The 27,960-nt window shown below is 37.9% G+C and overlaps 1 protein-coding gene across 1 annotated transcript; it reads right to left on the reverse strand.

Annotated features, from left to right (window-relative positions):
- Positions 1-2,949: 2,949 nt before the first annotated feature.
- On the reverse strand, positions 2,950-27,957 carry elovl5 (ELOVL fatty acid elongase 5). The gene is made up of 8 exons (XM_079855843.1): positions 27,459-27,957; positions 26,282-26,346; positions 24,475-24,662; positions 17,387-17,464; positions 13,712-13,883; positions 7,193-7,317; positions 5,023-5,157; positions 2,950-4,944 (listed from the first exon to the last, which is right to left on the reverse strand). Exons 2-8 carry the CDS (start codon positions 26,337-26,339, stop codon positions 4,825-4,827), a joined length of 876 nt encoding a protein of 291 aa, XP_079711969.1. The 5' UTR covers positions 26,340-26,346; positions 27,459-27,957; the 3' UTR covers positions 2,950-4,824.
- Between the last annotated feature and the right edge of the window lie 3 nt (positions 27,958-27,960).

Here is a 27,960-nt window from a genome sequence, read left to right on the forward strand (position 1 = left end):
CGCGGCGTTGACGTCTCAAAGCGACACCAGGTCCTTAAGGAATGAATATTTGAAATTATGAGATGCTCAGAATAATCAAAGATCTAAATGAATTCATAATTTATATTATGACTATTTTCTAATCAGAAACACAATCTAAATTTGATTATCATTTGAAATTGGAGTCAGATTAAGCGTAGAGCTAAAGTAATATTGAAACTAAATTCCAATAAATTAAGTGAACTTCACTGGAGCGCTGAAAAGACATACACGCATTATACCTTCGCCCAGGCCGTTGGACTCCGTCATTGGGCCAATGGGTGGTCCTTACAATTCATTGCAAACTGCTGAAAGTCTTTATATTTGTGCCAATAAACCTGATTTGCAATGGGGGTTGAATAATTTCAAAACTCTACTCATATGTTCTTTATATCTAGATATGTCTGTATTATGTATCTATCTATGTCTATGTCTATATATATATATATATATATATATATATATATATATATATATATATATATATATATATATATATATATATATATATATATATATATATATATATATATACACACTCACCTAAAGGATTATTAGGAACACCATACTAATACTGTGTTTGACCCCCTTTCGCCTTCAGAACTGCCTTAATTCTACGTGGCATTGATTCAACAAGGTGCTGAAAGCATTCTTTAGAAATGTTGGCCCATATTGATAGGATAGCATCTTGCAGTTGATGGAGATTTGTGGGATGCGCATCCAGGGCACGAAGCTCCCGTTCCACCACATCCCAAAGATGCTCTATTGGGTTGAGATCTGGTGACTGTGGGGGCCATTTTAGTACAGTGAACTCATTGTCATGTTCAAGAAACCAATTTGAAATGATTCGAGCTTTGTGACATGGTGCATTATCCTGCTGGAAGTAGCCATCAGAGGATGGGCACATGGTGGTCATAAAGGGATGGACATGGTCAGAAACAATGCTCAGGTAGGCCGTGGCATTTAAACGATGCCCAATTGGCACTAAGGGGCCTAAAGTGTACCAAGAAAACATCCCCCACACCATTACACCACCACCACCAGCCTGCACAGTGGTAACAAGGCATGATGGATCCATGTTCTCATTCTGTTTACGCCAAATTCTGACTCTACCATCTGAATGTCTCAACAGAAATCGAGACTCATCAGACCAGGCAACATTTTTCCAGTCTTCAACTGTCCAATTTTGGTGAGCTCGTGCAAATTGTAGCCTCTTTTTCCTATTTGTAGTGGAGATGAGTGGTACCCGGTGGGGTCTTCTGCTGTTGTAGCCCATCCGCCTCAAGGTTGTGCGTGTTGTGGCTTCACAAATGCTTTGCTGCATACCTCGGTTGTAACGAGTGGTTATTTCAGTCAAAGTTGCTCTTCTATCAGCTTGAATCAGTCTGCCCATTCTCCTCTGACCTCTAGCATCAACAAGGCATTTTCGCCCACAGGACTGCCGCATACTGGATGTTTTTCCCTTTTCACACCACTCTTTGTAAACCCTAGAAATGGTTGTGCGTGAAAATCCCAGTAACTGAGCAGATACTCAGTGAAATACTCAGTGAAATACTCAGACCGGCCCGTCTGGCACAAACAACCATGCCACGCTCGAAATTGCTTAAATCACCTTTCTTCCCCATTCTGACATTCAGTTTGGAGTTCAGGAGATTGTCTTGACCAGGACCACACCCCTAAATGCATTGAAGCAACTGCCATGTGATTGGTTGATTAGATAATTGCATTAATGAGAAATTGAACAGGTGTTCCTAATAATCCTTTAGGTGAGTATATATATACACCCATCTAACAAAAATATGTTCTAAGAACATTTTGCTAACATTCCCATTAAGTTATGAAAACATTTGCCTATTTCTGAATGTTTTAAAAAAAGTTATTTCTTGGATGAGCGGATGTTGAAGGAACATTCCATTTTAAAATGTTGCAGATATTACGGGAACATTACATTTGAATGTTTTCTGAACATCCTGAAACAAGGAATAAGATTTAAAAGACGTTAGACTAAAACATTTAAAAAAACAAGTTGCATGATCAATGTCATGTTTTTGTGCTAACGTTTTTGAAGCCATTAGCTGCTACATCCTGTGGTGGAGTTATTGGCAAGATGGAGAAGTTATTCAGCAACTTCCCTGTACTCTCAGAAAAAAAATGGTACAAAAGCTGTCACAGGGACGGTACTCTTTAAAAAAAAAAGGTTACAATATACCATTTAGGAACTAATTTGCACACTTTTGGTACCAATATGTGCCTTTAAGGTACTAATATGCTCTTTTGAAAGGGTACCGCCCCATTGAGAGTGTGTAATTTATGTTGTCTCTGTGTAAATACAGTGGAACTTGCTGTGCTGACTGAATGCTTTCGTGAACCCAGATTGACCAGCGGTTGCACTTTCGCCACAGATAAAATAGCAGCGATGGCAAAACGCACCCGCTGTTTCTCGTTAATCTTTGATATGAAGCATTTTATGCACTGATTACGTTTCAGTTTAGTCTTTTCCCTTAAAAAAAGGATTCGGTGTCTACAACATCAGTAAATGTCATCCATGAACGCCCACTAGTGACCTCACCTCCATCCACTCAACATGCTGATCCTGTTCTCAGCAGGATTTCTTTTGTGATTTTGTCCGGCTCGATCAGACAATGGTGGGAGGAGTCAGTGTAAACGGCCTCCGCCAACAAAGCAGACTATTAGCACTCGCTGTAAGCAGACACCACGTTATAATAACTGCGGATTAATATTGCTAGATTAATAAGGATTAATTTGTTTACTGTTTATTTGTGTTTTCTATTTTTATTCCAATTGATTGCATTTATTTGTACTGTCGGCAAGAAGCCATTTATAATAGTTGAATTGGGGTAAAAAAAAAAAACACCTTTCAATATTCAAATATTCAAGTTTCAAATCCCTTAAATCAAACACTGGCACAAATTTATCTCCAAATAAAAATCACTTTATTGGTATTGTGTCTGTTAACCCTTCCCGTATTAATAGTGATACAGTGATACACCTCATTAATTCTCTTCTGTATTAATAGCAAATGTTATCTTGTACGCTGGATGGGACCAAAAGCATCAATTAACAGCGTTACATTGTTTATCAGAGAAGTATCACAGTTAATGCAAGATATCACTTTTCCAACTAAACTGGACACTAACAGAGAGCATGGCTTGTTTATTAACAGCAATAACTGATAAGGATATATTAATGACACATCAATGTTACACAAGTATTGATTTCCTGCGGTTCAATGCTAGTGGTTTAACTTTAACACACTTAAATGACAAAGAATCAGCCGGCTAGATTGAGGAAACTGTTCAAACAAACAAAATAACCGTTGCTTAACAATGTCTGGAATGCTGGCACAGAGAGCGTTAACCTGTCGAAACATGTTGATTTCATGTTTTCAGTGACTCAAGACGGCACAGGCCGAGTTGTGCTCATTTCCTACACGAACTGACGCAAGCTTTTTCACGCAGCCTCACAGGAACGTGTTTCAGAGCTAATGCACGTGCTGTCGTTGTTCACTAAAGCGACATGCTGAACTACGGGTTCATTATGACATTTTTGACACCAGAAAATAAAAAGTAATCTATTCACAGCTTCTCTTTTGCAGCCGGTTAAAACAGAAGAGACATTAGACAGACACTGATATCTGCAGACGCCAGTTTAATATACAACAAACAAGTATATATTAGTGATCTGTTTATTTATTTTATATATTCATCGCTGCATGCACAGGACTGATGGATCAATCTCTAATGCCTGGCTAATGTTTCAACCCTAAATCTAATTAAAGTTGTGACTGTGTTTATGAAATTTGACCACATTTGGGAAGGGAAAGAATCTGTTAGACTTTACAATAAGGTCCCGTTAGTTAATGCATTAACTAGCGATGAGCAATACGCTTGATTCAGTATTTACTCATCAAACATGCAACTGTTCATTTTAGCTCAGGTCCAGTGAATAATATTAACAGATACAACTTTGGATTCTAATAAAGATTTAGTAAATGTTCAAAAATGAGCATTAGCTAAGATTAATAAATGCTTTAAAAGTTAATGTAGTTAACTACTGTAACCTTATTGTAAAATGTCACCAAATAATCTTAGTCATTACATGTTACAGTAAAGCTTTTACTGTAATACTTTAAAAAAAAAAAAAATTTGGGATGGGAATAGTGAGAAACACACCAAAAATGTGTAAGTTGGAATGAAATGGATATGTTTTAATGAGATTCCCCTGTCCAGTACAGCGCTAACAACAAACTATGCTAAATCAGTGTTAACATTAAATAAACAGTCCATTTTCTTTTGTAAACTTACTCTAATTCACTAAACAATCAATTAACAGTCAATAAAACTGATTATCTTCCATAAATTCTCCTGACTGTTTCGTATTATCATCTATTGACCGTAAGATCATCTGTCTGTATGGTAAAGACACATTGCATAGGCTATAAGAGTGTGTGTGTGTGTGGCATACCGCTGTATATTTGGTCAACTCTATGTCTACAAACAAGTTAAGTGAAAACACCAGTGCAAATGAGTACAGTAATAAGGTTAGCCGTCTTTATATTTCAAGAAAAATATATGAAAAACAAAAATACTCTAGACGCCTGAGACGTACTAACTTGGACCCTAATTGTAGCTCTCTTTTCCTAATTTTTTGGATTCAATATGAATAACATGAAGTTGCAGTGTGCAAACATGTAAGGAGTCTCTTAAGGATTAAATGGCTTTAGCGCGGTAAGATGACACACATACATGTAGCTCTTCTACTGCGTTGATATCAGCGACGGGGCCGTCAATCCGCGCGTGGTTTCCTGTACTTCACCTTCTCGTTGGACGTTACGCCGTTAGCGTGGCCGTTTATCGATCCGTTCGGGTGATCGGTCTTCCGAGATCCCGCGTGTCTCTTATAGGTCTGTGGAGCAAAGAAAGGGAACGTTTTACATTCGCTCCATTATATTCTTTCTTTATGCCAAAATGAGAACTTGTTTACCTGTATGTAGAAGTTTGAGAAGAGCAAGATAAGAGTCATGCAATAAGAGATTTGGAAATACAGCCAGCCCATTGGGAACCCACATGGCCAAACCACAGCACAAGATGTCTGGAACATGGTCAGGACGAACTGGACCTGAGAGAAAACAGCAATCAGTCATCGATTCTTCCATTAGCTAAACAAAGTTAGCTTAAAAAAAGTCCAAATTCTGGCAAATGCAACCATTATAATCTATACACTACCGTTCAAAAGCTTTGCTTTTTACTTTTATTCAGCAAGGACGCATTAAATTGATCAAAAGACATTCATAATGTTGCAAGAGATTTCCGTTTTAACTCTTCGTCTCAGTGACGGGAGTTCTCCAGCTATCCGTGTTTCCACTGTTATACTGTAGGGGGCGCTATTACACATCTACTGAAAGAGTGCAGAATCTCCTGATCAGAATCTCCTGATCAAAACACAGGACAAGACGACGCAGAAACAAGCGATAGCATATCCTCCTGGGGGACCCAAGAATAGACTTTTGTCCACTGTAGTGGACATTATATTTTAGTGAATTTCTCTGACATCATACATGTCACATGACACAACCTGGGTGTCCTGTAAAGAGCACATTCAGGACTTTCCAGAGACACCAAATGTTTGGAGGTTTCACCATGAAAACAACTTCTCCTTGGTCTTTAAAAATGTCTGACATTAATTTAGTGATCAAATGTAGCATTCTTATGGAAATATGATAATATATTGTAATTATAATTTAAATTGGACTACTTTTCAAATTGTATTTCATAAAACAACATCTCAGGAAAATGTTAAGGGGTTTCAAATAAAAAAAATACTTTCTGTTACAGAACAGGGCGTTGATTTCATACGTGTCCACTGTAGAGACATCAGGACTTAAATCATGTTTATCAGGCATTTTAGGAGACATAACAAGTGAATATGGAAATAAATTATACATCAATATTCCTATGAAATATTAGATATTATTACTCCAATTAATGCCAATTATTACTCCAATTATTACACTTCTTTTTTCATTAAATGTTGCTCCAAGAACACATTAATGTGCAAATTAGATACAGTGTATAGATACATTGCATTGAATGGGAATATTAATTTATGGCCATTTTACCCACATATTGCATAAAGTAAAATGGTGTATCAATTCATTCCATTATTTCTTTCATAACATAGTTGAGAATAATCTTTATACAAATTTTGGTTAAAAAAAATCCTGAAACCCCAAAATTTATTGGTAATTGAAAAAAAATCCCATTGTTTTTGCCTATACATATAATTTCATGTCATTTTATTTTTTAAACAACTTAGTCCTGGCGTCCACTACAGAGGACATAGCATAACGTATGAATAAAATATTATTTTTCAAAAATGTTTTTTTTTACCATTTGTTTATTGTGCTCTAAACAATGTGATGACATGGAAAAAAACTAAATTCAACAAACTTTTTTTTTCTGGGTCTCAGGAGGATAAGTAATCAAAATGACACGATCATAAGCATTTAAGAGCATATCTGATATTCATACAACAAAATATTCTGAGGGCAGTTTTGTGAAAATGGCCAACTTTTTTAAAAAACACTGGCGAGGAAAGAGTTAAATAACTATTTCTCGTTTGAACTTTCTATTTATCAAACAAATCTTGAAAAAAAGGGTCACGTTTTTCACACAAATATGAAGCAGCACAACTGTAATAATCATAAATGTTTCTTAAGCATCAAATCATCATATTAGAGTGATTTCTGAAGGATCATGTGACACTGAAGACTGGAGTAATGATGCTGAACATTCAGCTTTGATCACAGGAATAAATTACACTTTACTATATATTCACAGCCGTTATTAATTGTAATACTATTTCACAATATTGCTGTATTATTGATACATCTTGACCCATTTGAAACCTTTGAACGGTAGAGTATATTATTTTAAAATCATACTAGGACATCTTACTAGTGAACAGTTGCACACATGTTAAAGTCACCGACTCAAAGCTTTGCATCCCACTGATTATAAACTCTGTCTGAGGATGATTGCTTCAGCTATTAGACTCTCGTAGCAGTGACCACATCTTCCATTACAGCAAAGCACTTGTTATTATAATGAAGTGAGAGCCAGAGAGAGATGAATGTGGTAAAGCGTGCACTTGCCAGCTGGCCTTGAGTGATGTACTTCTTCCACCACAGATACGGTCTGATGGCCGGCACGGCGGAGAGCCCGTAATACGAGTACATCAGCACGTGGATGAAGCTGTTAAACGAGGCGCCGAAATACGCTGATGAAGAGAGAAGAAACATCATTACATATCATTCAACACACCAGATTTATTCTAATGGTGGTTTCAACCATGTTTCTGCACTAATAGCCAGCGTTACACACCTCAATCCACCATCAATAACCACTATCTATTTGTAACATGTAGCCTGATCTGTTTCTGTTTGACAAGGACTTGTTTAGTGTGTGTTCACACTTGGCATGTTTAGTTCGATTAAACCGAGCTCTGGCGCGATTATATGGACGAGCGCGAGCTGGAAATTATTCTTACAGCATTAAACAGGGAAAAACTGTGTCAGTGTTGCAAAGTTCTTCATTTCAGGAATCAGAATTTCATTTATAATTACAATTCAGTTTCAACCATAAAGCGGCTCTCCAGTGCGTTCACGTATTTCTCGCGTCTGAACCAGATGAAGATTTACAGCTCAAAGGAGGAGGAGTCTCAGAGACACACACACACACACACACACACACACATTAATCATGGAAGTTTGAAGATGCTGAACAGAAGTTTGACCTGACCATCAGTTTTAAACGACTGAAACAAACTTCAGAACACCAGATTTTGTTCAAAAGTATGTTCTAAAGCCCTATTCGGACGGGACTAACATCTCCGTGTTTATTGCCGAGGTAGGAGTGTCTGTGTTTTACATGTGGGCGTTGCAGAAGATCACGTGTTCAGAATGCGTGGATTGCGTATTGATCAAATGTATTTTGAAATTAAATACATTTAAAATTAAGCCCTTTTAAATATAAAGTAAAACGTCCTAACGTATTTAGTGTTTTGAAAACATTTTATAAAAATTGTAGTATAAAAAAAGTAAACATACATTATCATCATGATTTTATAGAGCTGGGTTCTTATAATAAACCCACTGGAATAAAAAGTTTTAACTTATATAATTTACTCGTAATGTAATGAAGTGCAGAAATGAAAGTAATCTTACCTGAAACTGATATTACAGTAGCCAGTCTTAACAGTTTACGTGATTTGGCTCTTCTTGTTGATTTCATTTTTTTATTTCTTCGCATGTACCGAACACATCTACATCCATTATCGGTGCGCAAAAAGCAGAAACTTCAATACCGGCGCGATAGCGAGAGATTGTACGGTAGTTCACGTTGACCAAAACACACAAGAAAAAGTGTTTTGGAAAAAAACATTTTGGGCAATCACAGACATTCGCATTCGGACGGGATTAGAGTTCTCTGAGGACCGCCGAGTTTGACGAAAAACAGTAGGTCATTTGCTCTGGAATTTTTACAGAGGTCGTGTGAGAAAAAGACAGACATGGCAGATTCGGACAGGATTAAAATCTCAAAGTACGTCTGTGAAACAGAAATTTCTCTAACGTCCCCCTGTGAAACTAGTCCCGTCTGAATAGGGCTTTTGACTCACTTGTTTTTCCAGGCCTGAAATTACCATATTCTTTTTTTTTTTTCAGGTTCTCCATGACCATGAAAACCCAGAATAAGAGTAAAACGTAAAAATGAACTCTTAGGTTGTGTTCACACTTGGATTAAAGCGGACTCTGGTGCGATTGCTCTATTAGTGCAGTTCATCTGAATAACAGTGAACACTGACGTCTGAATCCTGGAGCCACCGAACAAGAGGATCTAAACGCTGAAGAGATGAGACTCGATCCGCTTCTAAATCAAATCTGGTGCGGTTCGAATGAAATATGAACACAACACGGACCAAAGACAGGACATGATGTCACAAGATGCGACCCTAAAAAGAACAGCGGCCGTATTCACAAAGATTTTTAAGGCTAAAAGTAGCTCCTAACTGGCGAATTTAGGAGCAACTCCTAAAAATAATGGGCGTGTCACTCGTAACTTTAGGACTCTTAATTTTTTTCACTAAGAGTAAATCACGAAGCATTTTAGCCCTAAAAGTAGCACCTAAGCCTGGGACAGCTTAAAAGAAGTCGAAAGGACTCCTAACTCACTAAGACCTTCACAAACCGCTTTTTGTGGCATTTCGAAATGCGTGTGCGGCGCTACAGGGGCTTCCAATCGCGAGGGAACAATTCTGCATTGTAGGCATAACTAGGGATGCAATAACGCCACCAACAACAACCAAAACTAGGCTACTCACTGCATGTAAACTAATTGTAACGTTTCATTGTGAATCAAATTAAAATGTTCTTCTCTTTGCAAACGTAGGCAGAGGCATATAGTGACAGATTAATTCAATAATGTTGCAAAGATATTGCATCAATCCATATGTTTCATTAGGCTACTAGGCTATTTGTTTTGCCTTACTCTTTATTCATTTAGGCTATTTATTCAGTTATTCATCATCTTCCGTCCTTCGCACTACTTGTGTAGCGCACGCATCCTCAGACCTGTCACCTGTCACTCATCATCGTAGGGGAGGGGTTTGGCATCATTCCCGCGTTACAATCATCAGCCAATGAAGGTGGTCACTTCAGTCAAGCTCGTGCATGAGTAATGACGTCATCCATAGCAACGAAGACTCACTCTTAGTTTAGGAGTTGTCATTTTTCTTTACTAAGAGTAGGTCTGAAAGGCGTTGTGAATAACTTTTAAGAGAAAACTCCTTGCTAAAATCTTTTAGTGTGATTTAGGAGTACTCCTAGTGGTAAGATAAAATGCTTTGTGAATACGGCCCCAGAACGCTAAATCAAACCTGTTTTTCTCGTCATAGTTGTAATGTTGCCCATTACAGTTCAGAACCGCGTCTCCTCGCAGCAGATCTGTGTGTGTGTGTGTGTGTGTGTGTGTGTGTGTGTGTGTGTGTGTGTGTGTGTGTGATGGAGGGATTCCTGACACTGTTTTGACTTCACGAGTTCTCAGCTGGTCAGAATACCATCATCTGTAGCTACGCACACACACAGCGAGCGCATTTATCCCAGAACACAGCATTGTTCTGGATGTTCAGTTCTGTAGCGAAATAGACGTCGTAAAACCGACCAATCAGGTTGTGAACGGTGAAGGTTCGGTGTTAAAATGCCAATGTGAACGCTAAGCGGACCAGGATGAAATTTTTTTTTTGGTCAGGTGTCGTGACAAATCAGGTCCTTCCGCGAAATCGGATCTCCATCAACTATCAGTTAATGATAATACTAAGTACATAAGAAGGATAATAATTTAAAATATGTATAGCTTACTATATAGTGCATAATAAAACAAATTGTACGTAATTTCTTTCACTTGATTAAACTATTAATTAATTCATTATGTAATGTTCAATTATTCACTTAGGCTATTATTATTATTATTATTATTATTATTAGTTCTTTTTATAACTGAAATATTTTGACATTTAACACAATTGAACTCGTACTTGCATTAAAGATGATTGTGAATACATGTAGGGTAAGAGCAACTGGTTTGATGAAGTGTGGTTAAGGGGTGGGGGCGTGGTTTGAGGAGGCGTGGTTAAGGGGTGGGGGGAGGCGTGGTTAAGGGGTGGGGGTGTGGTTTGAGGAGTCGTGGTTAAGGGGTGGGGCGTGGTTTGAAGAGGCGTGGTTAAGGGGTGGGGGCGTGGTTTGGGTAGGCATGGTTAAGGGGTGGGGGCGTAGTTTGAAGAGGTGTGGTTAAGGGGTGGGGACGTGGTTTGGGGAGGCGTAGTTAGGGGTGGGGGCGTGGTTTGAAGAGGCGTGGTTAAGGGGTGGGGGCGTGGTTTGGGTAGGCATGGCTAAGGGGTGGGGGCGTGGTTTGAGGAGACGTGTTTAGGGGTGGGGGCGTGGTTTGGGGAGGCGTGGTTTGGGTAGGCATGGTTAAGGGGTGGGGGCGTGGTTTGGGGAGTCGTGGTTAAGGGGTGGGGGCGTGGTTTGAGGCGGCGTGGTTAAGGGGTGGGGGCGTGGTTTGAGGAGGCGTGGTGAAGGGGTGAGGGCGTGGTTTGAGGCGGCGTGGTTAAGGGGTGGGGGCGTGGTTTGAGGAGGCGTGGTTAAGTGGTGGGGGTGTGGTTTGAGGAGGCGTGGTTAAGGGGTGGGGGCGTGGTTTGGGGAGTCGTGGTTAAGGGTGGGGGCGTGGTTTGAGGAGGCGTGGTTAAGGGGTGGGGGGTGAATACATCTAAAAATACTTGACAAATGCATTCACAACCTTGCAACTATGTTATTGTACTTTAATGCATAAAGTAATACATCCTGTCCATTCAATGTTTGGCCCGCAACAATAGAATAATATAAAAAATATATAGTTTCGCTTTTAACACCTTTTACATGACACGGTTTCTTTTCATGGCCATAGGTTAAAAAAAAAAAAAAAAAAAATCTACTACACTATTTTCAGTAAAAGACTATTTCAATCCTCCTGATGTTCTCTTGTAGCCTGTACTTTCCTTATGTGGGCTTCTAGGTCGCTAGCACCTTTATCTGACACTGACATGTACGTGCCAGCTTTGCAGGTCATGCATTCTGCTTTACACAGATCCCGACCTAAACGAAAACACACACACACACACACACACACACACACACACACACACACACACACACACACACACACACGCCTCTGTTTTCTGACGTGCTCTCTGCTTCGAGCCGCTGAGGAACGCGCTGTTTATAACAACCGGGGGCGAGGCTGAAGCCGGTTTCATATGTTTTGTGTGCGAAGGCAAAAGCACCAGTCAATTTAAAATACACACTTACAGTAATGCTCCCATGACAAACAGTGAAACCACCCCCCACCCCACCCCCGGACAGTATGTAAAAAGTGGACATGTCCGGGCAAAAGAGGACATTTGGTCACCCTACATTATACCATAGTTAAAACAACTTTTATCAAAACATGTTTTTGTAGGAATTGTAATCAGGAACTAAAGAGAGTACCTATTAAAAGTAATTTGAGCCAATGGGATCACTTTCATTTCCTAACGGAGACGATTTGAGGGAATACCCAATTTGTCACCACATCGGACCAAGCGAAGTGTGGACACACCTTAAGTGTGTTAGTTTCACGTTTCTTAGTTCCTGTTTCCTGAGTTGTCGTTTCTATGGTTGTCTGTGTCTGGTTTAGTTCTCATTTCCGTGGTTGTGTTTAAGCCTTCAGTTTGAGTTTGTGGCTTGTCCTCTATTGTCTACGCTTACGTATTGTTTTCTGCTCTGCTAAGTTGATGTTCTTGTTCACCTCAGAGCCACTGCCTCTACAGAAGCGCTTCTGTGCCACATTTGCATTGTAAATATGGCATAAGCCAAGTTCAACCACGTTTTTGCATGAACATCCAGCACTACGCACTTCAATCCATGATCAGTATCCACAATCTATTCTAAGAAGTGATGGGATTGTTCACCCAAAAATGAAAATTAGCCCATGATTTACTCACCCTGAAGCCATCCGAGGTGTATATGACATTCTTCTTTCAGACGAATACAATCAGTTATATTAAAAAATGTCCTGGCTCTTCCAAGCTTTATAAATGGCAGTGAATTGCTGTTTCTGTTTTTAAGTCCATAAAAGTGCATCTATTCATCATAAAAGTGCATCTATCCATCATAAAAATGCATCCATCCATGATAAAAGTGCATCTATCATCATAAAAGTGCATCTATTCATCATAAAAGTGCATCTATCCATCATAAAAATGCATCCATCCATGATAAAAGTGCATCTATCATCATAAAAGTGCATCTATCCATCATAAAAGTGCATCTATTCATCATAAAAGTGCATCTATTCATCATAAAAGTGCATCTATTCATCATAAAAGTGCATCTATCATCATAAAAGTGCATCTATCCATCATAAAAGTGCATCTATCCATCATAAAAGTCCATCTATCCATCATAAAAGTCCATCTATCCATCATAAAAGTCCATCTATCCATCATAAAAGTGCATCTATCATCCATCTATCCATCATAAAAGTGCATCTATCATCATAAAAGTGCATCTATCCATCATAAAAGTGCATCTATCATCATAAAAGTCCATCTATCCATCATAAAAGTCCATCTATCCATCATAAAAGTCCATCTATCCATCATAAAAGTGCATCTATCATCCATCTATCCATCATAAAAGTCCATCTATCCATCATAAAAGTGCATCTATCATCCCAAAGTGCATCTATCATCATAAAAGTGCATCTATCCATCATAAAAGTGCATCTGTCCATCATAAAAGTGCATCTATCCATCATAAAAGTTTATGGACTTCAAAACAGAAACAGCCAGTCACTGCCATTATAAAGCTTGTAAGAGCCAGGATATTTTTTAAATGATGGGCTAATTTTCATTTGTGGATGAACTATCCCTTTAATGCCAGAGATTGAGTGAATACACTCCTTTAAATACCATGTTACATAACGCAAGCAGTTATTTAAAGACAAGCACTTTTACCCTGTTCTGTGTGGGTTTGTTTTTATGCATCTGAATAATTCAGCATATAATATGCAGCATAAGCGTCTGAGTCTGAGGAACTCACAGTGTCCACACGGCACCCAGTTCATCACGAACCACCAGATGTTGAGCATGCTGGCGTGATGGTACACGTGCAGGAACGTGATCTGGTGGTTGTTCTTCCTCAGGATGAAGAAGAACGTGTCCATAAACTCGATGAGTTTGGAGAAGTAATACCACCAAAGTACATGAATCATCTGAGGAGGGAATAAAAGACAATCATTTAGCCTCATCATTCTGTACAGGAGTCAGGAGTGGGAACTGATAAGAATTCATTGATTCTCAGTCCACTTCTGATTTTCACTCTATACATTCTCTATACACTTAACATCAAAATACAATGCTGTTAAAACGAAAGCTTTTTATTAGGGCAGTGCAACGATTAATCACAACCAAAATAAAAGTTTGTGTTTACATAATATATATTTATTATATTATATTATATTATATTATATTATATTATATTATATTATATTATATTATATATGAAGAGTTCAGAAGCAAAAGCCTCTAAGTGCCATCTGAAATTTTCTTCTAGAATGATCATTTTTATAAAGCTTGTATATTTAAGTTAAGTAATTTCACTTAAATGACAATTAATAGGTAATTTGCATTGCCATTTAAGTGAAACTATTGAACTTAAATATACGAGCTTGATAAAAATGATCATTCTAGAAGAAAATATCAGATGGCACATCAAATTTTCCTTAAATACATACATGCATGTGTGTGTGTTTATATATATACAAAATAATTATACACAGTACACACCCATTTATTATGTAAACTTCTATTTTTGGATGTGATTAATCGTTGCACTGTCCCACTTTTTATAATAGCATAACATCATGAAATGTGCACTAAACTTAAGTGTACGTGCAGATAATCTAACATTATTGAAATAAAAGGCCACTTAAGTGTACTTTGTAATGTCAAATTACATGCAAAGTACTAGATTATAATTTTAACTTTAGGGGTTCATTCACTATTATGTTCAAAGTTTAAATTGCAACTTCATCATTACAAACACAATTACAAATATATTTAACTTTTTTTTTTTTTTTTTTTTGACATTTTTAAAATTTTAATTTACCATAAATGCTTGTCAGAACACACTTAAATAATGAAATTACATATAAAAGACCCTTCTGGCTCAAAAAAGCCCACTGAAGTTCAGCTAACTGCATTTATTTAGCAACTTTATACTACATAATCACGTTGCATGTAATTATGCATAATTTACTGTTATTACTATGGTAAGTACATGTAACATATCACAAGGACACTGTAAAATAAAGTGTTACCCTACATTTTTATTTAATTTCATGTCTTCAAAAACATTAAATTCAGTTTGCATTTAGGTATATTATTTTAAAGCACAATATTTCCCTCTTTTTAAAAGCATGCTGAAGTGTACGTTTGGGCTTCCTGTGTTCTTTGTTCCACTGGTTTCCTCTTCCATTGATCTGTTAACTGGTTTGGCTCACCTGTATCTGGTCTAGTTCCTCATTTTCCTGAGTATGTAACGCCCTCGGTTTCCTCAGTTCCTTTGTCAAGTATTGTCTTTGGTTTTCAAAGCCTTTACGCTTGTTTTTTCTCCACTTTGGTTAGTAAATATAAATAAACGTTTGCTGCTACAGATCCTCCTGTCCTCGCCTGACCAGCACCGGCGGCACATGTTTGAGAAATGACACTGACCAATCCACAACTGTGAATCCATCATATCATCAGACCAGCGTTTGCTCTCGGATATATCTTTAAATGATAAACCCTCATAGTCTAATGCTGTGGATCATGAGGCGACTCCATGTAGTGAGTCGAACCAGATGATCCAGAGTCTTCAGGAATCACTCCTTCTAATCCTAGCTAACAATACAGTAACACAGGGAAGAGAACTACTGGAGAACTTTGGAGATATCGGCCCCGTCCCAAATGGCACACGTGCACTTACGCTCTTGTGGACTCACTAAAGTGTCGTTAAGTCCACGAGTCTTCCCAGAACTAGAGAGTTAGAGATAGTCTGCAATTATATTATTATTATTAGTCAGTATTAGTGTTGTTAATATTACCGTTAATCACTGCTGCTTCAACTACGGCCACTAATATTATTACTAGGGCTGAGTAAAAAATATCGATTTCTCGATTTTAATGGATTCACATTTTTATGAAACGATATCGATTCTTAAATCCCAAGAATCGATTAGTCATCCTGTTTTCAGTTGATGAATGAATGGATCATTGTTGCGCGCATCCCATCCAATAAATCGCAATAATCTTTGTGATTTGTTATTATTGATATGAAACAAAGTGTCAGATTTCAAATTACGTCCATTTTCTTACGAAATTCAAAAACAAATACCGTTTTGGCGCTGTGGCGTGAGATCGCTCTGGCTCAGCTCTAGAGAAGCACATGATCTTCTCTTCCGCCTTAATAACACCAGTTACAGCGCGAAATAAACATGAATGAGCTTCTGAAAGTGTGTTAAAAGAGTACAACTTATTGAAGTCCGTATCATGTCACATGGAATCACTCAATCAGTGTTTCAACCGTGGAAAGACGTCAGTAAAACAGCTTGTAAACAATGTCATGTAACGTCACATTTACCTCAGAAAAAACATATATCCAGTGACCATAAACTCATTAGTCATAGTCAGCGAGAAAAATTATATCTAGAGAGGAGGATTTTGTTAAATATATGCACCATATTACATATTCATTATAATTTTTAATGTTCTTCAATATTTAATGCATGTTTGAATAAATCTGGAAAGTTTATGACAGACACCATTTAAATTTTTATATAATTTCATGTAACTTTATTATTATAAAAATAAATAAGTGTATTTTAAGTGTTTGTATACAAATCCATTATTTTTTACCTTCAATATTATAGTAGGCTAATGAAGACTATAGGCTACAACTGACTCCCATAGTTTACAGCATTAGTTAAGAGATTTGTTTTCCTTGAGAAGATTTGCAATGTATTGCACCTGATATCCAAAATAATCGAAATCGAATCGAATTGTGAAATTTCTGTCAATACCCAGCCCTAATTATTACTAATATTACTACAAATATTATTATTATGATGATGATTGTTTCACTATTAATCACTCTTTTACTTTTTTTTTTAATCACATAAAAAAAATAATGCTATATCACAATGGAATAACCTATTCATTAAAATTATTACTGTACCTGTACAATTATATCTATACAGCCGTTTTTTTTCCTCCTCTCTGTGTGTACTTGTGTGTATTAGAGATGCGTGTTTTAAAGGATTAGTTCACTTTCAAAAAAAGTTTTGCTGATAATTTACTCACCCCGATGTCAACCCGCCCGAATTTCATTAAAATATCATTTTTCGTCACGTCATCCGCGGCCGCATCTCTAGTGTGTATGTGTCACTGGTCTATTACTTTATATATGCAGCTATGTCTTTTTAATGAAACAATGATAATAAAGAGTCCACGAGACTGCAGGGAGTCGCGTTTGTGGTTTGATGTTTCAGAAGTGCAGACTCTGAGGAAGAGTGTGATAGTGAGCGCTGCGGGTCCCAGTTGGGACAGGGCCATTCTCTAACAGAATGGAGAATATCGTATGTATCCTTTCTTTTGTGTGTACTGCATTGTATAATATCGAATGTTTTATATAATATTGTGTGATCTCATGCATGTGAAGCTCAGTTGGTTGTGTTACCCTGGTGTCGGCCTCTCCTGCACTGTGTGTGTCCTGGCAGAAGAAGTTGTATCCGCCTTGATACACTGACATTACCAGCTGTGGAGACAGAAGGACAACAGAGTAAATGATAAACTCAACACCACTTTAATCAGGATTCACAATACCAAACACATTTGTGGAAGTAGCTGTGGAGCAGAGAGGATCAGTTTACACTAACACAACACACCCGGTGAACAACATGCATTCTGCTGTAACTCGACACTCTCGCCTCATTTAGTATGCGCGGTTCTATGAATATGCAAATGAGCCCCGCCTCCACTCACTCACTCAGCTCAGAGATCCACTGGTTGACGATCACACGTTGATCTGATTGGTTACAAGGTAGTTTGTGACGTCAGAAACACCAGCGATTTCAAAGCGTGTGTTTGAGACTGTCTTTGGTTCACTGCAGTTTTAAGGAGGAAATACTCAGCAATGGTGTCGACTTATGAATTTACACATGCTTTGTCCTTAAAGCAGATTAAAAACACCATATAGACACATAAACAACATTAAAAGCTGGATTTTCACCACAGGGAGTCGAAATTTTGAGGAGTTATGCGAACATTAAGGGAACGTTCCAGTCGATCATTCTGCAAACATGTTACTTTGTTCTCTGAACGTTCTGAAACAAGTCGTAACATTTTTAAAAACATTTACTTTAAAATGTTTCAGCAATAAAACATTCCATGAATGACCTATACGTTTTTTTGTGCTAACATTGAGAACATTATTAACTCTTTCCCCGCCACTGACGGAGTTCTCCAGCTATCCGTGTTTCCACAGTTATACTGTAGGGGGCGCTATTACACATCTACTGACAGAGGGCAGAATCTCCTGATCAAAACAGGAGAAGACGACGCAGAAACAAGCGATAGAAGTATTTCTTACGCACAAGTAAAATAATGTGTAGGGCTGGGGGAATTAATACGTTAATCTTTGCGATTAATTTGAGATGTTTAACGCATTAAAAAAAAAAAATAACGCAATTGACGCAACACTTTTTTTTTTGCCTCGTTTTAATGATTTTCTGCCCCTCCGTGTTCGGCGATCAGGCTTCATTCTCGCGCAGCTTGTTTAGTAACTTCACGAGCGGGTCTTTTCTGCTATGTGCGTGTGTGTGTGTGTGCGCGCGCTGCGCTCTCTGCTCAATGTTCCGCTTCGTGTTTGCGCTGCGCGTTCTGCTCTGTCGTTAACGGCCCAAATGCTCCAGTCATGTACCGATCACGCACTGGAAAAGCAAAGTCCGCTCAAATAACGTGACATTTCTCAGTAGTAGACTTCTGTTTGCTGAGCTGGTATAGCCATGATGGGCAACAACGGTAAAATGACCTGCTCTGATCACATGCTCTGGTAATAATAGCTTTGTAGGACTATACGTTATTTTGATAATTCGTCAAAAAATAAATCTGTCAAATCTGAGTATGTTGCATAGAATTGAATGAAGAATAATATATTTATATATTGATGTTTAATATTTTAATATAGGGCTATTTTCTGTCCAATTTGTGTGGACATTTTTCTTTTTTTCCCCTTTTTTTTTGGTGTGTTGTTTAATTTAATTAGTGATTCTACATTTAAATATTGATGATTACAAGTTTGGGGGAAATGCGATTTTTCTCACAAATAAAATTGTGCGATTAATTAGTTAATTTTTTTTAATCAATTCCCAGCCCTAATAATGTGATGATCAAACATTCAACAGAATATTTGCTTTTTTTAATGAAACTGACCAACATTCAAGTGTTGATAAAAAAATAAAAAATAAAAATAAAAATGCATGAAGCTTAAATAAAAACAAAACAGAAAAAAAGCCCCCAAAAAACTTTGTTCTTTCTTTTGATATATTTAATGTTCAGATATTAATACAACAAAATATTTTGGGGTCATGAACGTTTTGTGAAAATGATCAAAAGCGTTTTTTTTTTAAACGCTGGGAAAGAAAGAGTTAAAGACCAGACAACACTAAACAAACGTTTTATTAGCGCTACTGGAAGAACATTTGTTCATAACTTCGAGAGAACGCTCAAGTTCTGAGAACGTTCCCTGTTAGTATAACGAATTAATTCATAGCATGCGCACCGTTGCTGAAAACCGATGGCATACGGCTCAAAGCATTCGATGCTTGCTATCAATCACAATCTTTCTTGCAATTTCAACAAACAAGCCATCAAATGGATCTAAGCTCACAGGGGTCATCTTATGTAGGTAAGTCTGCATATATTCCCGATCTGAGCCGACGCGGAGGCTCACAGGTGTACCGCTGGTGCACAGAGATTTTACTGCTGACCTCTGCAGAAAGTGGAACAAAAGTGCTTCCATGACCTTGTTCTCACCTCTCAGACCCCAGTCAAATCTCCCATGAGCCTCTAATGTGTCATTGTTCATTGTCTCATTCTGAATAATGTCCTTGTTCTTTCTGCTAACGTTTTTTTTTTTAAGCAAATGCAGAATGAAAGCTGCACATCTGTCCCCTGTAAACTGCATAAATCCTCCTAAACCTCAGAAATGTTCTCATTATCGCCTGACCTCGTGTTACAGGTGACGACGGCGTTCAGAAGAGGACATCTCTACTAAAATAACCTCTAGGACATTCAGGGGACGTGAACGGTCCCGGTGTCGCCCTGATTGCTCTGTCCCGGAGCGTCTCGGGGTCAGCGGGTTGATTTCGCTGTTAGAGAGACTGAAATGCCTGAAACACAGTCCCAGCTCTTACTCTCCGACTCGCCTCGTTTCTCACTCGATCTGATAACTTACAGACGCTCCGGCGCTCCCACGGCTCCCGACACACAGCGGGATCAGCGGAGGGGAGATGGGCATTTACAGGGGTCGTACAGATACTGTCAAATTAAATTCCAGGACTTTTCAAGCACCGCTTTCTTGGTTTTCAAAGACTTCAATCCGAGATCTCACTAATCGAACAATATCTTTATTATCTTTCAAATTCTAAAAAAGGCAAATAGATAAATAAACACAATCTAATAAAACTAAATGGCAAGTGCAGCACATGCAATGACTGTGGAAACTTTAACCAGTGAAAGGTTTAACCATTTCCTTATTCAAACTGACTGCTTTGTCACTGAATAAATCTGCCGTTTTAAATCGTCTGACTAATAATAATAATAAAAATATCATATATAATAACTCACTCGTTAAAGAAAATGATTTGCAGCCACCTAATGGTGGTTTTAGTTTCATATTTAAATAAAATCATAGATAGAATAAATATAATGCATGCATGGTACATAGACTGCATTTATAAATAGACTATTAAAGGTATAGTGGAGGATTTTCTTTCTCCGGGTGGATCATCAAGACTATTGGTCCTCCTAGTTGTCAATCATTCTGGTGATGTGTTTACGTAAGGCCGTCGTACGTGCTCGTCCTTTCTGCGCATGCGCACTTTCAGGTGTATATGTGTGGTGAGCTACGGTTTCAGCCATTCATTGAAGCTCGCCGTTCTCACCGGGTTTTTTCAAAATGTCTGAGGGTCGCAAGAGACAAAGTGTCTACGAATTGTATGACAAGAAGAAGGCCTCTGAAGAAAGAGTGTTTTTGGGAGAATATTTCACACGCTGGCGTGGCCTAAAAGCTAAAAGCACAGGTTGGGCTTCCCACTGATGCCTCAGTCGCGAAGTTTCTACTCGACAGGTAAAGTTTGGCATGCTATTTGGAGAAATCCATTTCAAATCACTGCTAGTAAAAGTTCATGTAAGCTATGATTAGCGATGCTAGCCCTGGCACACGCAGACACGGTAAACATCTCAATTTGTCTAAAGTAGCCTTATGACCAAATGGTAAAAGGTCTCACGCTGAAATGTTCATTTTTGATAATTCCAATGTGTTCACCATAGTATTTATTACACAACTGCAACAAGCTACTTCTCCATTGCAGATCATGTCTTGAGTCCTCACTCGATCGATCAGTAGAATAAGTAAATAAAACACGGAAGGGCATTTGACATTTTGTCTTGCATGAATGTTTTTGAGTTAGTTTTTAATTTGCAACATAATAGTGCAAATCTTCTTTTGGAAAGTAGGCTTGTATGATAGCCTGGTTAAAACCAGACCATTCTCAGTAGTAACTGGCAAAGCTCCATAGACAAATCATTTCCAAAGGGGCGTCACCAACGGATGTCGCTCAATCAGAGCGATCGTCATCGTGTAAAGCCATATGCTGTGTCCCAATTCTCCTAAGTTCCACTACGCCATAAAAGTATGTACTCTTTTTGTGAAGTAATGGTATTTACTTTTGAATGTGTAGCAAAAAAGTAGGCAAGCTTTGGGACATACTACTTCGTCATCTTTATCGGACGGATCTGTCGCGTGCATCCTGTCACTAAAACTGCCCTGTCAATCATCTCGTCACAGTTAAAATCCTCTATTAAATCTAATTTAATTTCCTACTGTTTCGGAGAGAAATGTAGAGAACCGTTCATCTGCCAGTGGGTCTTTCATGGAGACTTTCCTCATGTGTTTGCAATTTGAATATAATAATGCATTTAAAAGTTGAACGGACGTCGCTCAAATGCCTCTGGGCACAACTGGATAGACCAAAAACCAATCAGAGCGATCGTCATTGTGTAAAGCCCGCCTCAACGTTTCTGATTGGTGCCGCGATTTCTAGGCCATGGAAATGGGCTTGAATGAGCTCTTTGCCAGACTACTTGCAGAGCAAATCTGAATTGTCTGGGTTTTCCCAGGCTACTTGTATGAGCCATGCCGACAGCAACTTGTAAACAGAGCGTGCACGAGGAGAAAGGCTCGTGCACGCTCTCTCGTGCACACGTTTAATAGGCGTTCCCTCTCGGGAGCAGGTAGAGTGTTGCGCATGTGCATCTTTTCAAAAAGTGGAGAGGGCGGTTCTTTTCTAAAATTCGGGAAAATCCTCCACTATACCTTTAAGAGTGAAATATGAGATAACTTTATTAAAACATAAAGATAATAAAACAAGCCTCCGAATTGCAAAAGCCACCTCTAATTATGAGGCACATGAATTTAAAACAATATTGATGTGCACAGATTAATCATTTATAATACACACTGGAATGCATAAAAAAACAAGAATTGTCCAATTGGATTTTATATTGACTTTAATGGATTAGGTATTATTAATAATACTGTATTTGTTGATGTTAATTTATAAGCACACTTGAGCTAACTGTTAAAGTATACTTGAAATGTTAAGGAATGAAATGTTTACATTAATTAAGTGAAGATTATTGTGAAACCAAATCACCAAACTGATTGGACAAACACTGAACTTACAACATAAAGACGACAATAACTTTAAAACGGATAAAGTTCTGTCATGCAAGAACGTTTGAGCTTTCGTTGACCATATTTGATGAGCTCCATGTATGATCACTGATATTATGTGAATAAAAGCCTAAATCTGTTCATATAAAGCAATCGTGACTTCAGAAAACTTGGATTAAACCACTTGATTCACACGGGTTACTTTTACGATCTGAACTCTTTGAAGCATCAATGGGTTAATAGACTTTCAATGGAGGGACAGAAATCAATCAGGTTTCATTAAAAATGCCTGTATTTATTTCCTATAATGATTTACTGTATGGGTTTGGAGTGAAATGACGATGAGTAAACGACTTTCACTTTTTTGGGGGCGAACTGTCTCTTTAAGAGAAGACACGGGCATGTGCAGCCGAGAGGTTTTGTTCTTTCTCCACTGATGCTGCAGTAAAACAGCTTTAAGGTCATCGATGGCCGTGATATAAGAGAGCTGGTAGCTCATATATCTGTGTGCTTATTTGGACAGCCAGACAGTGTGTGAGTGTTGCAATGCAGACGGCGTGGAGAGAGCGCGTGAGGCAAGGAGGACTCTGAACCTTCAGGTGAACATGGACTGTGACATATCAAACCGGCTCAGTTTCCAAAAAGTAAAATCATCAGTATCAAAGTGCATGTCCTGAGCACAATCAAATATCTCGATTGTGTAACATCTGTTACAGCATAAAATCAATGGGGATGCAAGCTTTCAGGAGTGAAGGCATTTGAAAGCACTCCAGAACAAAACAACAAAATACAGGGTTGAGTTTAGTGTCAATGAGATGCTATTATAGTTTTTCTTTAATATTTTGAGTTTTTACTTTTGTCCTATTCATTCAAGGAGAATCATTCAAGGGGAAAACTTCAAAGGAGTCTATAATATTGTGCGTATTGTCATTCATATTTTCTTTTTCATGTCCGTTTTCTGCCCCATTTCTGATTTTAGATTTTAAACAAACCATATTTTTTCCCTGTTGCATGTGAACTATCAGCTACGGACTGACAGATTCATAACTTAATCTGCACTGAAACGACCCTCGTCGTAGTTTTTCTGGTGTTTAGGGGTAACATTACCTCCCTATGACTGGAAATGGCAAGTTTCTGATCACTCAAGTGACGTCGTTGATGCAGACGGTCATGAGAACGGACTGGAAAAGGAAGTTTCGACTTTTGAAAATTACAGTATGTCCTCACAGTACTTTAAAATACAGTCAAACCAAAATCTATTCAGACACCTTCAACATTATCACAGTTTATTCGCTATAGTTTAGAAAATGGTTATGAAATATGAGCAGAACTCAGTTGATGTTTCACTGGTTTTGTCCGTCCTTCTGTTAGACTGTCTCACACATGAATTATGTTGAATATCTGTCAGCTGTTAAATTTAACTACACAATTAGATAATACCAGTTTAGCCCAACCAATCACCAAGCAATGCTTCATTTAGTTCAGTCTGTGTGTAAAAAGAGCATTAGCAATTAAAGAAAACACACTTCAGCAAAACATGCTCAGCTCAAAGTGTCTGAATAATATTTGGTCTCAAATGTTTATAAATTTTACTTGTAGTCGCTTGTATGAAGAGTTTCTGGGTATAATATGTCACAGTTTACTTTATTTTGCTCTTCTCACTTACATAAATGAACTATAGTGTCGTGCACCCACTAGTAAAATGATATCTGGTGTCTGAATGGTCTTTGGTTTGACTGTATATCAAACGCGCTCGCTCATGACGTGACGGCTTCATATGAAGCGTGTGTTGCTGATCGGGAACGCACCTCGTAGAACATGTAGAGCGACAGGAGCGTCAGGCAGAGGTTATACGGCACCAGCACAGCTCTGCACGAGTACGGCTTTCGGTTCTTCATGTATTTCGGTCCCATCCACACAATCAGAAGGTACAGAACGGTGAAGGTAACCGTGGGGATGTAGTTCTCCAGCAGAAGCCATCCTTTGACCCGAGGATCTGTGAATGAGAGAGCACAAGCGTCCTCAACACGTGTTTCACTGTTATACAAACCCCGTCTCACGGCAGTCCGTACCAATTCATATCACCGCACTCAAATGAAATTTTGCTAAATCGTACATATTTTACGAGTTGACAAATTCTTGTCTTAAACAACTTTGATGAACTTTTTTGATCCACTTCAAATGTTGACTACAGTACATTTTATATATATATATGGGTCATTGACGAATAAGGTTTTTAAAAATTGTAAAAAAAATAGAATGGAGATATAACTATATTTGAAACCATTTTTTTTAGTTTACCTAGGTGTTAACAATAAGATTTTGTGGTTTGTACAATCAATTAACACTGTTTTTTGTCATTTTTTACAAGATGTCACCAAAAAAGTCATTTGGTTTAACCACTGATTTGAAAGTTAAAAACTGATTTGACATTGATGTTGAGATAGTATATAGTGTGGACCACAGAAGAAATATTAAAAAACATTATCACTGATCTCATAAATGTAATCATTTATTGGACTACTCTAAACACTCCAACATATTCAAGTAAAACATTGCACAGGGAAAGGAGAAAAAAAAGAGCCTTATCTGCTTTATATTTGTATTATTGTAGTTCCTTTAGTTATTAAAAACAATATTATTCCATTTAAATATTTACTATATCGGTTTTACCGAATGACCTTTTGACACTTCAAAATCTTTAAAATACCTTTATATGTAGTAAAATATAATTAAAACCTTTTGGATTCAGTAAAAGAGATCAAGTTGTAGTACCTTACATACTTTGGATGTTATATATTTGTTTTTTTATTATTATTAAGGCCTTTGGACAAAAAAAAATGACCCGTCACGTCATTGACCCATATATATGTTTTTTTTTTTTGGTTCAGATATTCATACAACAAAATACACTGGGGCCCATGAAAGTGTTGTGAAAATGATCAAAAATAAAAAGATGCTTTTTAATCAGTTCATCCGATCAGAATTTTATAATGCTGATTTTTCCACAAATCCCATTTTGCCTCCGCACTGCTATGGAAGCTTGTTTCTTCTCCAGAAAATATAAGTAATTTAGACTTTTTCTCTCACAATTGCTAGTAGATATCTCACAAATCTGACTTTTCTTCTCAGAATTGTGAGTTTATATCTCATCATTTGGACTTACAGTAAAAAAACTCGCAATAGCAATTCTGATAAAGGTCGCAATTACCGTTTTAAATGGAAACACACTTCCATTTACAGCAGATACAGACTGAAACTATAATTGCTTCCAATCTGATTGATTCATACAGTTTCCAATAATTGACTGGCACAGTATGTGGTGTTCTCATTATTATTTTTACTAATTATTATTTTCAGTCTGAAGCACAAGTTTACAAGATACTGGGTTGATACAATGAGCACTTTCAGGATAAAATAATCATTGGATTTGTCAAAGTTTGCCAGATTAGCAAAGCAGAACCCCATTCTTGGCTGTGTGAGACATTATTAAAATCATCAGCGTGCACTAATATGGTTTAAGCTATGAAAATAAAGTTAAAATAAGTTCTGTTTGTAGGATTCAGGAACACAACATAAAGAAAGACGAGTTGTAAAGCTCAGTATTGGTCTTACCCCGGGGTCCCATCCAAGACTCGATGTAAGTGTTAACTCTGTGGTTAATGGCCTCCATCTTCAACCTTCAAGACAAAATCATAGGAGGATTATTTTCACACACACATTTAAGGCGTCTGAGAAAGTCCTAGAACATAATAAAACTCGTTAAAAGTCAATTGAAGTTAACTTAATAAATCCTTGCTGGGACACGTATTGATTACAGCAATAAAAATGGCCGCCTACAGCAAAGACTACCATCCATCACGTTTATTGCTCTTTATTTGCTTGTTTGTAGCTCAGAAAAGGTCAAGAAATGGTGCGTATAAAGATCCCTAATCCAGGAACACTTTCCCAGCGGGACTAACCATAAGAGAACACGAGCACAGAGGAATGGAGATTAACATCAGGCATGTTTCACTCCATCAGATGTGCAGACGAGGACTTATCACGGATACAAGAGCTCTTTACACAACACAATGGCTCAAACCCACACAGAAAAAAATGGCTCAGACACACTATTTATTTCAAATATATAAGAATATAGAAGATATAGAAGAATATATAGATAGGCTACATTTCACAGCCTACGTAAGAGGAAGGAAACTGTCAATGTCAAAAACAAAAAGTAGGTCCAACAAATAGGCTTAATTTTCTTTCTTTTGATTTTAGGGTTCTTGAAAGGTGTTTAATTAAAATATTATGATGTATAAAAATGGTACCAATTAATCTCTTAATGCCAAACTGGCAGTATAACCACACATTCATTATTAAGTTTTAATTTTTACTTGTGCATGATGACTATGATTTCAATTTGGACATATAGGCTAATACACTCAGAAACCAATATACAATGATAGCTTTAAAATGAAATGACATTATATTAAATTAAAACGTGATGAATTATAGCATGTCACACAGCAGGACTGCTGTCACTCATTCGCATATTGCTTTTATACAACATATGATCCAAAACTGACACTAGCCTACACATCTCAAGAGCATTCAGAACCGAGAATCAAAGTCTTGATCGGCTTCACAGGACATTATCAAATCCCAAGCACTTCTAATCTTTAATAAAGTCATATGATGCTCGGCGCGTCCGCGTTCGCGAGGTCACGCGCGTCATTCGGCCCCAGAACGCGCACTTTCAGATGACATTTGTGTGTTTAAATCTCGTTAGCGTTGTGAACCTTACCTTGAGTGTTCTCGGATATCGGTTATGTTCTCCTCGGGGCTCAGTGCTGTGCGGGTGTGTCGTCAGTGAGAACGCGTGGAAAGACCTCGGGAAGTAAAGAGCGTCATGAGTGACTGTAGTCCGCCTTTAAACTGATGCGTATAACGGAACGCGCGAGGGCAAAGTCTGCGCGCACTTCACTTCATCTGCACATTAAAGAGTGATCAGACACGCTTTCTTCGAGCACGACAACAGCTTCTGTTCGGAACGTTTATAATATCAGGAAAACAAACTTTTCGAGTGGTGACGTAACGTTATTCACATTCGAAATGTCGTCACTTGTGTTAGAACGTAAATGCATCCGTTCTGAATTCCATTATGGCGTTCTAAGAGGAAAGCGCGCGTTCTGACAGCGCGTTTTAATAAATATTATTTTTATTATGTTATTTTTTTACAAGGCGTGAACTGTTGCAGGAACTGAAGTCACCCCATTCATCTGAAGTTAGAACTGACCAATCACAGC

The sequence above is a fragment of the Squalius cephalus genome, assembly GCF_949319135.1.
Source record: "Squalius cephalus genome assembly, chromosome: 21".
In the NCBI taxonomy this organism is placed as follows: Eukaryota; Metazoa; Chordata; class Actinopteri; order Cypriniformes; family Leuciscidae; genus Squalius; species Squalius cephalus.